Source organism: Pseudophryne corroboree, unplaced genomic scaffold (assembly GCF_028390025.1).
Source record: "Pseudophryne corroboree isolate aPseCor3 unplaced genomic scaffold, aPseCor3.hap2 scaffold_1411, whole genome shotgun sequence".
NCBI classification, from domain to species: domain Eukaryota; kingdom Metazoa; phylum Chordata; class Amphibia; order Anura; family Myobatrachidae; genus Pseudophryne; species Pseudophryne corroboree.
The window spans coordinates 127,322-138,000 of NW_026968037.1; the positions used below are offsets into that span (position 1 = coordinate 127,322).

A 10,679-nucleotide genomic window follows, 5' to 3' on the forward strand; every position below is an offset into this window, starting at 1 on the left:
TTAGTCTAGATTGTCAGTAAGATGTTGGCTCTGAAGTTCTGCTCCCTAAATGGCAACCACAGGGACTCAGATTTTGCTCCACTGCTTCTGCTTATAGTATGGATAAGGAGAGTTATGGTAGACTTACCTTTGTTAACTCTTTCTTCGAGGTCCACAGGGGAACATCGGGTTGTAGGTGGTGGGATCAGGTCCTGGGCACCAAACAGTTAAGCTTTTCAGATTTCCCAGGATGCCTTGGTCCCTCTCCCTATAACCTCTCCTCAATGCTCAGGCAGGTCAATTTTGTAAGCAGGAGAGGATAGGAGAGAAGTGATGGAGCTGGCCTCATTAGCTCCGTCTGGTCACTAAAGAAATATCCTTCAAGTATCAAGTCACCTCTTTGCAGCAAAGGCCAATGCGTTGGGAGAACACTTAAATGAAACAACCACACAGGATATGTCTCACAAGTCTTCTGAATTCATTTTTGTCTGTTAGCATTTTTATACACATACATTTCACATTCAGCCATAGTTGGCCAGCCCACATCTCCTCCCCAAAGGAGGGGTTACAGTCTAAACATTGGTTCAACGTAAGCTACGTCCCTTCCATTTTGTAACATTCAATACATAATTTCCAGTAAATGTATAGCATAATAACGTCATACATTCCTAGCTCCTCTACGCCCTGCCAACATCCTTTCACATCCGCCTATCTATTGTTATCAACTTCCTCTGAGAACTACATTTAGATGCATTTCTGTTTCTGTAGAGAGCACAGGATGCTAGCTACTTCCCTTTCAAACAATGGTGTGCGTGACTAACTTATAGTTCCAATATTCTATATATCAGCCTGAAATATGTCCAAACCTTGCTTAAACACAACTTTCTGATATAAAAAGCATTTGATTATTATAACCCAATATGATGGCTAATTATCAACTCTATCAGAAGACATGGTACACATAAGAACACACTCTCACATTGGGGATGTCCTAAAGCAGTACTTCAAGCATGGGGACGCTCCTGAGTGGATAGTAGAATCCACCATTCAAATGATGCATCCTGGGAGGCGAATATATCAAAGAATAGTACCTAAGAAAGGTGTGGCTAGAAGACCATGTAGCCGCCTTGCACAATTGTTAAGCAGACGCACCACGGTGCGCCGCCCATGACGGTTCCACAGACCGAGTAGAATAAGCTGAGATTGAAGCTGATACTGGAAAATCAGCATGAGAGTATGCTTGCGCGATAGCCATTCTGATCCATCTGGCCAGAGTCTGTTCATTATCTTGCCAACCACATTTTGTGAAAACCATAGAGGAGGATGATGTCCGATCTACATAGATACTCAGATCTTGAACCATGTCCAGAGAAATTTCTCATGCCGAGAGGTCTGACGATACGAAGGCCGGAACCATAATTTCTTTATTCAAGTCGAAACGCGAGACCACCTTAAATAAGTAACCAGGTTGAGTACAGAGAACAGCCCTGTCTGGACGAAAGACCAAGAAAGCAGGGTGACATGAGAGTGTGACCAAATCTGACACCTGTCTAGGAGATGCAATGGCCAGAAGGAATAAAGTCTTCGCAGTTAACCATTTTAGGTCACCTGACTCAAGAGGTTCAAATGCAGGTTTTTGAAGAGCATCTAGAACCACAGATAAATCACATGGAGCCACAGGAGGTACGTAGGGAGGCTGGTCCGAATCCAGACATGCGCAACGTGAAGAAGTCAGCCTCCCACGCTGGGGTCCCCTGGGGAGGCGCACCCCATCTGGCTGTGGGCTTTTCGGGGTTTGCTGGAGGTTGTCGTGCAGCCCAGGGTTGCTTGGCCTTGCGCTTAGGCTTTGTGTTGGGTGTTTGTCTGGAAAAGCCTGTCCTTTCACATTGCCTTGGGGATGAAAGGAATGAAAATTTGTGGAGTCAGTGTGGATGGGAGAAAGTCTTAGCTGCAGCCAGAGAAGTTGCAATTTTGTCCAATTCAGCTACAAATAACACCTCACCCGTAAAAGGGAAAAAATTCCAGTGTTTTCTTGGAATCGAGGTCAGCTTTCCAGGAACGTAGCCAGAGAATGCCAGTACAGAAGTGGCAGAAGCCTTTGCTGCCAATACTCCGGCATCAGAGAGAGCTTCACAAATGTAAGAAGCTGCGTGCTTAGTAAGGGCCAAGTATGACATACAGTCCTAACATATATCTGAGGGCAATTCCTCCTCTATGGCCTGTAACCATGATTCAATGGCTTTAGCAGCCGAAGAAGCAGCCACTGTAGGTTTGGTGACCGCACCAGTGAGAGAAAAAATAGACTTATGGAACTTTTTGATTTGTCTCTCTGTGGGCTCTTTCAGTGAGGAAAGATTTAGTGACGGGTAGAATGGACATCTTAACTAGATGTGCAATATGCAAATCCACCAGAGGAGGAGCCTCCCACTTAGCACAATAAGGGATAGGGTAACGTGGTGCCAATCATTTAGACACAGGGAACTTCTTACCAAGGGTTTTCCGGGGCTCCTGTCTAATTTCCGTGACAAGATGTGAATTTGGGATTTCTGATCTAATTACCTTTTTGTTGCTTAAAATCTGTTTTTATTAGCAACCAGCTTGGGTTCCTCCTCCATCACTTGGAGGATGTGCCTAAAAACATGAATCAAAGCTGCCACCTCCACTGTATTGAGTGATTCCTCCTCTACTACACAGGAATCACTGACAGAGTTGTGTCCTCACCTTCCTCAGCAGATGACTAATTTGAGTCTAACATAGCCGTGGACTGAGATGAAGGTGTGGTCCTGGTAGTAGAACAAGGAGGATTGTTTAGTCCCAGGTAACATCTTTTGCAAAGCTAGGAATGGCTGGGCTAGGTTCTAAGTCGTATTATTCAGAGTATCCACCCAAGGTGGATAAATAATGGAGACAATATTAGTTGGTGCAAACATAGGAGGTCCCATGGGTGGAATGAACTGATCCACTAAGGTACCCAGTAACTGAGAGAAGCCAATGGGGGTTCTTGAGTAGGTGCTGAGGATGTGGACAGGGCAGGAGGTGTATGGCAGTTTACACAGTTAGGATATAAGTGATGTCAAAACCTGGCTCCTTGGAGACGTTTTTACAGAGAGACTGAACCCAGTGTTCCCGGAGACCTGGCTTGCTTACACTGAGATGGCTGCCTGAGTGTTATGCACACCAGTGCCTGCAGGAATGTACTGGTGTCTGAACTGTTATGCACACCAGTGCCTGCAGGAATGTACTGGTGTCTGAACGGATAGGGATGCAAAACAAATGAACTCACAGACAGACTGGGGAGTATGACATTACGTACACAGAAGGTGATAGGGTAACAAAATAAACACAAAGTGAACAGAGAAGCCCAGAGGCTAAGAAACTGGGTGTCTCCCTAGTATTAGTAATGCTCAGATGGAAAAAGCAAGATGTTGTGTTTTAATACGTAGAGAACCCGAAATGCTGTTGCTAAGGGCAACAGCAAAACCCTAAAGGGTTACCAACGGGTGTGGCAGTAAACTCCTTGGTCAGAGATGGAATGATAGACACAAGGAGAGTCTCCACAATCCTAATCCTCACTTGCAGTGCACAGGTTCAGCTTACTTCCACTAAACTGACACCTGAACACCTTGCACAGTGAGACAGGATTTAGGCAGGCAAATCTGAGAATACAGCCGCAAACTTGCTAAGTTCACAGAGTAGCAAAAGAACCCCAGCAAGTTAAACGACTGACTCCAGTCTTACTGCTAGGTCTGGATTGGCAGAGTGTAGTACCAAATCCCCAGGCCTTTTTGCAGTAAGCAACAACAAATACAAAGCTACACAGTACTGGCTAACTTTCAGGAACTGACTAACCAACAAAGATTCAGCAGCATCTGCTTAACCTGAGAAGAGGCCTTATATAGCAGGTGCTGTCCACGCCCCACTCAGACCTCACAGACTGTGAGCACAAAAACCAGCACTGGATCCCCTGCCGTGCACAGAGCCTGTAACCACTGCACAGCAAAAGACCCGAACCGGAGTATCAGCTGCGCTCAGGTTGCTCTGCTAGCACTTGTCTCCCGGTTGCCTTGACGACGTGGCAGCACAGGGCAGGAGACCCTAACACTGAGTCTCTGAGGGTAGAAGGTGTGGCAATGCATCTAGAAGGCAGAAAGTCCATGGTGGATTGGCATCCAAAGCTGGGGTAGGGGCTACAGGATGAACGCTCCCTCCCCTAAGCTGACACTCAACCCCCGGTGCTGAGAGGCCCCTTTAAAATTAGTGCAATGCACTGTAACCTGTGCCTCAATGCCCTGGTGGTCTAGTGGGGACCCCGAGCTGTGTCCGTGTCCACGCCAGCACCGTTGTCCATCCCTCTGGATATGCGGTGGACCACGGTTTCAGTAGTTAGAGCTGTAGGATGGATGGTCTAGTTTTCCCGAATGATAGTGCCATAATAACTCAGGTCTGTCCTGACATTATCAAAGGCAGTGCACCAAACTATGACATGACGTTATCACCTCGCAAATCTCAGCTGGTGATGTGTCCTTTTTATAAGCAGAAATCTGATCACACACCGCACCTCAATGTGTGACCACGTGTTCGCCAGCCCCGCCATCTTACACCTGATGCTGGGACAGTATGATATAAGGCTAGCTGCGTAGGCAGACCGCTACCTGCCATGTTTCAGATTGCAGCAGCTACATGTGATGTCACTCAGCCACCTGGCCACCTCCCCATACACACACGGGCCCTCATTCCGAGTTGATCGCTCGCAAGGCGAATTTAGCAGAGTTGCTCACGCTAAGCCGCCGCCTACTGGGAGTGTATCTTAGCATCTTAAAATTGCGAACGATGTAATCGCAATATTGCGATTACAAACTACTTAGTAGCAGTTTCACAGTAGGTTCTGACTTACTCGGCATCTGCGATCAGTTCAGTGCTTGTCGTTCCTGGTTTGACGTCACAAACACACCCAGCGTTCGCCCAGACACTCCCCCGTTTCTCCAGCCACTCCTGCGTTTTTTCCGGAAACGGTAGTGTTTTTATCCACACGCCCCTAAAACACCGTGTTTCCGCCCAGTAACACCCATTTCCTGTCAATCACACTACGATCGCCGGTGCGAAGAAAAAGCCGTGAGTAAAAATACTATCTTCATTGTAAAATTACTTGGCGCAGTCGCAGTGCGAATATTGCGCATGCGTACTAAGGGAATTTCATTGCGATGCAATGAAAATTACCGAGCGAACGACTCGGAATGAGGGCCTCGGTCCAGACACACCTGCGTTGTCTGGATCGTGGCCCTTCCATCCCGTGAATCGTGTTCGGAGATATTGTTCCATGCTGATTTAGGCCCTGTTATCACACTGTTACTATCCAACTAAGATGTACAAATTAATTTTATATATATATAAAATCTATCCTTATCTATTCACTGTGAGCACAACTTCCATACCCACTGGGTTTTTAACCTTCAAAGACTCCCCCCCCCCCTTATTATTAGTAAAAAATCAATAACATTTACATTTTAAACATAGGCAGAGGGCCCCAAAAAGAGTCTTTCTTTCCTCTCTTCATTTACCTAAGTTACAGACGGACGTCAGCAAAACTGAGACATTGAGGTTACCCTAATATCTTCTGACTTGCTGCTAAACAGGAGTCAAGATTACATCAGTGACTTATCTGATTTGGTGCACAAGGGATTCTGGGAAAATCTGTGGCTTGGAAGACTTGCCAGAAGGAAAGCCATAATTCAGAGGCTCTCAGGGGCCAGAGATTAGCTATGTCGCTTATTGCTCTGGCAGTGAATCAGTAGACATGGATGGTTTATGTGAGAGCTGTAGGTTACAGATTGGCTGCCAGAGTCAGCTGATGCAAAAAGCCCTCTGACTGGAAAAGATGCAGTCAGCTGACAAGAGCCAACATGGCGATATCCAGGTATTAGCTCCGCAACAAAAGTGCAACTAGGACAGGCAGCAAAGGGAAGTTACATGATAAAGTTCCAGAGTGTGACACACATTTTAACACTTTAGTTGCTACCTCTCACCTATGTAACACCTGTGGCACGTTTTAATAGTTATACTCTACTTTTCATTTGTATGATGCCTTGGGCAATTGGGCTGTCTTGTCTACTGAACTTGAACCTTAGGAATGAAATGCAGTAGGTGGGCCCATATTTTTGGCCACAAATTTTGCCAAGAACCTCAATTTGACTCTGTTAAATAGCAGAGTTAACTATAATTGTTGTAATTGTCAGTATTTTTGATGTTTGCAGTGTACACCTGCAAATTTTCCTTTTTTTCCGTTTTTATTTCCCGCTTACTTTTCAGTTTCGTCATTCTGTTTATATACCGATGGGTAAAACAAAGGGAAGAGATGGTAAAGGGAACCATCTATAAATCTCAACCACCCCACCGTGGTGACTACTAATCATAAACCCAATGAACACTGCACTGGTGGCCACACAATCCAAGGTTATATGTGTGTGTATCTATACAGAAGAGTTATGATGAATAGTGGTTAGGTCAAATAATGATTAATGATGCCTGTGCTGTGGGACACTAAGTTAACTAAATTATTTCTACCAGATGGACGCAATGCAAGGAATACCTCTGAGGAACGTCTTGATTGTAAATTAGAAGATAAGAAAATCACACGAGGTTCTCCAGAAGAAAACTGTATTACCCTAAATATGCATCCAGTACCTCACAGTGCAGATATATCATCTGATCCCCCTGTGCCTGAGGAATGTTCTCCTGGTAACTCACATATTGCTGCACATAGTACAGACTATAGCGTTGATACAGTAATTTCGTCTTCTGAGCGAGGGAAATGTTTTACAAATAAATCAGCTGTTAGACATGAGAGAAGTCACACAGGTGAAAGGCTATTTCCATGTTCTGAGTGTGAGAAATGTTTTACACGGAAAACATATCTTCGAAGACATCTAAAAAATCACAGAGGCGACAGGCCATTTCCATGTTCTGAGTGTGGGAAGTGTTTTAAACTGAAAACAGCTCTTGCTAGACACAAGAGAATTCACACAGGTGATAAACCATTTCCATGTTTTGAGTGTGGGAAATGTTTTATCAGCAATTCAGCTCGTGTTAAACATGGGAGACGTCACACAGGAGAGAGACCATTTCCATGTTCTGAGTGTGGGAAATGTTTTATTGATAAAACACATCTTGGTATACATCAGAAATGCCACACGGGTGAGAAGCCATTTCCATGTCCTGAGTGTGGGAAATGTTTTGCAAAGAAATTATATATTGTTGAACATCAGAGAACTCATACAGGTGAGAAACCATTTTCATGCTCTGAGTGTGCGAGATGTTTTACACAAAAATCACATCTTGTAAGACACAAGAGAAGTCACACAGGTGAGAAACCATTTCCATGTTCCGAGTGTGGGAAATGTTTTATCCACAGATCAGCTCTAGCAATACATGAGAGGGTCCATACAGGTGAGAAACCATTTCCATGCTCCGAGTGTGGGAAATGTTTTAACGAGAAATCACATCTCATTAAACATCAAAGATGTCACACAGGTGAGAGGCCATTTCCATGTTCTGAGTGTGGGAAATGTTTTTCACAGAAATCATCTCTTGTTACACATCTGAGAAGTCACACGGAGATACAGTTTCCATGTTTTGATGAAAAAAGTTCTGCACCTAAAACCCAACTTGTTAGGGATGATAGTCACATAAGTGAAAAACCATTTCCATGTTCTGAGTGTGGAAAAAGTTTTACACAAAAATCACAACTGCTTGTACATCAGAGAATACACACGGGGGAGAAACCATTTCCATGTTCTGGGTGTGGGAAATGTTTTACAAACCAATCATCTCTTGCTAGACATGTGAGAATTCACAACCGTGAGAAGCCATTTCCATGTTCTGAGTGTGGGAAAGGTTTTCTACTAAAATATCATCTTGCTGAACATCTTAGATGTCACACAGGTGAGAAGCCATTTTCGTGCTCAGAGTGTGGGAAATGTTTTACAAATAAATCACATCTTGTTGAACATCAGAGAAGTCACACAGGTGAGAAACCTTTCCTATGTTCTGAGTGTGGGAAATGTTTTGCTTACAAATCACATCTTGTTACACATAAAAGAAATCACACGGGTGAGAAACCATTTCCATGCTCTGAGTGTGGAAAATGCTTTTCACAGAAATCAATTCTTGTTAAACATGTGAGAAGTCACACGGGTGTGAGACCATTTTCCTGTTCTGAGTGTGGGAAATACTTTGCACAGAAATCAGATCTTGTTAGACATGAGAGAATTCACACAGGTGAGAAACCATTTCCATGTCCTTTGTGTGGGAAATGTTTTATACAAAGATCAGATCTTGTTAAACATGAGAGAAGTCACACAGGTGAGAAGCCATTTACATGTTCTGTGTGCGGGAAACGTTTTACGCAAACATCTGATCTTATTAGACATGAGAGACGTCACAAAGGTGAGAAACCATTTCCGTGTTCTGAGTGTGAGAAATCTTTTACGAAAAAAACACACTTAAATAGACATCAGAAAACTCACACAGGTGAGAACCCGTGTAAGATATCAGAAAGTCATAGTTGAATTTCCTCTAGCTGGTAGGTATAGTATCAGGGGCCTAATGGGTCATAGAGTTGATGAAATAGTTAGCACTACTTCCTCACAGTACTGAAGTCTTGGGTTCGATTCCCTCCATGGCCCTGTGTTCAGTTTGTATATCCTTTCCACGCTCATGTTAGTTTTCTCCATGTACTTCAGTTTCCTTGCACAATCCACAAATCAATGTTAGGCTAATTGTCTCCCCCCAAAAAATGAACTATAAAATGTATGTGTTTGTACATATGGTAGGGTATGTAGATTGTAAGCTCCACTGGGGCAGGGACTGATGTACATGGACGCAATTTATCTGTAAATTGCTGCGGGGAAAAAAATAAAATATATATATATACATATATATATATATATATATATATATATAAAACTGGTAATCTATACTTGCAATAAAGTTGTAATGGTTGTGTCTGTACATACAATTTTTGTAGAAAAATGTGCTCCTTGGGACTGTATATGACACAGAAAAAATTGGGGGAATCTTTTGGGGTTTTTTTTATCCGGCATCATGAAAAAAATTACTAGATGAATTTGGATTGCGTTTGTCACTATTGTATAGCTTAGTGACCTCGAAAGAAACTGAGGTATGTATGATCTTGCTGTGGCATCAGTGGTAGGAGCAATAAAAGAGAAATCAGATGATTGACACTCAACACGTGCAAACTCCTCGAGCCAAAAATGACTCTATGTATAGAAGTGTCATTGTTACGGAACAAATACACATCTAGGGACTGTTTATGAACTATGGAGATGAAAATAAAATGTATATGGATTTGTACAGGCTCATGTCCAAAATGACTACATGTATGTATGTATGTGTGTGTGTGTGTGTGTGTGTAATAAATATATATGTATATATATAAAATTACAAAGTCCTGCACCGCTGCATCTGAAGAAACAGTTGTTCTGGTTTTCCAGCTCACCCAGATACAGAAGGAAGTCAGGTGCAGGAGAGGGGTTTAAAAATCCTATTTACCCACAATGCATTGCGCTGATGCCTGTTAGAGGCCAGTGAGCAGGGCTGAGTTTATAGCACCAGGGACTGTGGACATTGGCTGTGCCAGGAGAGCATGGCATGTGTAGCTGCAAGCCACTGCAGCAGAATGACTTGTGAGCACGGGAAGTGCTAGGTCCTTTTATGTTTTGTTTGTTTCATTTTTCTGTATGTACCTGTGTGACCAGGCCCAAGCCTGTGTATGCTGTTCTACAGTGTCTGATGCCAGTAAAGAAGACACTGTGGTTGTAACTGGAACACCTGCCTGTGAGTCCTTATTTACAGTACCCATGTTACAATACTATAAGGACGTCTGACCATTACACCAACAGTGACTGAAATGACATTGCATTTAAAAACATATACTTTAATATGGAGTTGGTCCCCCTTTTGCAGCTATAAGAGCTTCCACTCTTCTTAGAAGGCTTTCCACAAGATTCTGGAGTGTTTCTGTGGGAATTTGTATCCATTCTGTAGAGCATTTATGAGGTCAGGCACTGATGTTGGACGAGAAGACCTGTCTCACAATCTCCGTTCCAGTTCATCCCAAAGGGTTGACGTCAAGTCTCTGTGTGGGCCAGTCAGGTTCTTCCACACCGAACTCAAACCATGCAATATATTTACTAATGTTTGCCATTCAATTTCCATTTGACTTTGGAGATTTACTAAAGGGAAAATTGAATGTCAAATTGAACATAGAACAGAATTCCAATCAAATCCCACTCAAAATCGAATTTCTGCAAAACATTGATGTTTTACCATAGTCAAATATAGGATCCCGTCATTTACTAACATTCGATTTGCAAACCGAACTCAAAATTGAACTTGAAATTATTAGAATAATAAGACTTTATGTGGTCTAGTCGATCCACTATGATTCGTTCCACCCGAAATGGTGGTTTCCAATTACCTGATATCAGAGGCTATTATTGGGCAATTTTGCTTAATAGGGTCCTGGATTGGACGAGGAGTCGAGATACCAAGCAGTGGGTGGCTTTGGAGGGGCTTTATATGCAACAATTCCCAGAGATCTTCCCTTGGCTTCCCTCCCTACCCAAGCCCCCATCCCCTCACCCAACTATCACCGCGACCCTCTCCTTCTGAAAAAAAAAGCG

At 43.4% G+C, this 10,679-nt stretch overlaps 1 protein-coding gene across 1 annotated transcript in view; it reads left to right on the forward strand.

Annotated features, from left to right (window-relative positions):
* LOC134995857 (zinc finger protein 271-like) overlaps window positions 1–9,822 on the forward strand; it is a 69,508-nt gene extending 59,686 nt beyond the window's left edge. Inside the window, exon 7 of the mRNA XM_063951140.1 lies at window positions 6,544–9,822. Coding sequence (XP_063807210.1) covers window positions 6,544–8,543 — 2,000 coding nt within the window. The 3' untranslated portion in view covers window positions 8,544–9,822. The remainder of the gene's footprint in view (window positions 1–6,543) is intronic.
* Window positions 9,823–10,679: the final 857 nt, after the last annotated feature.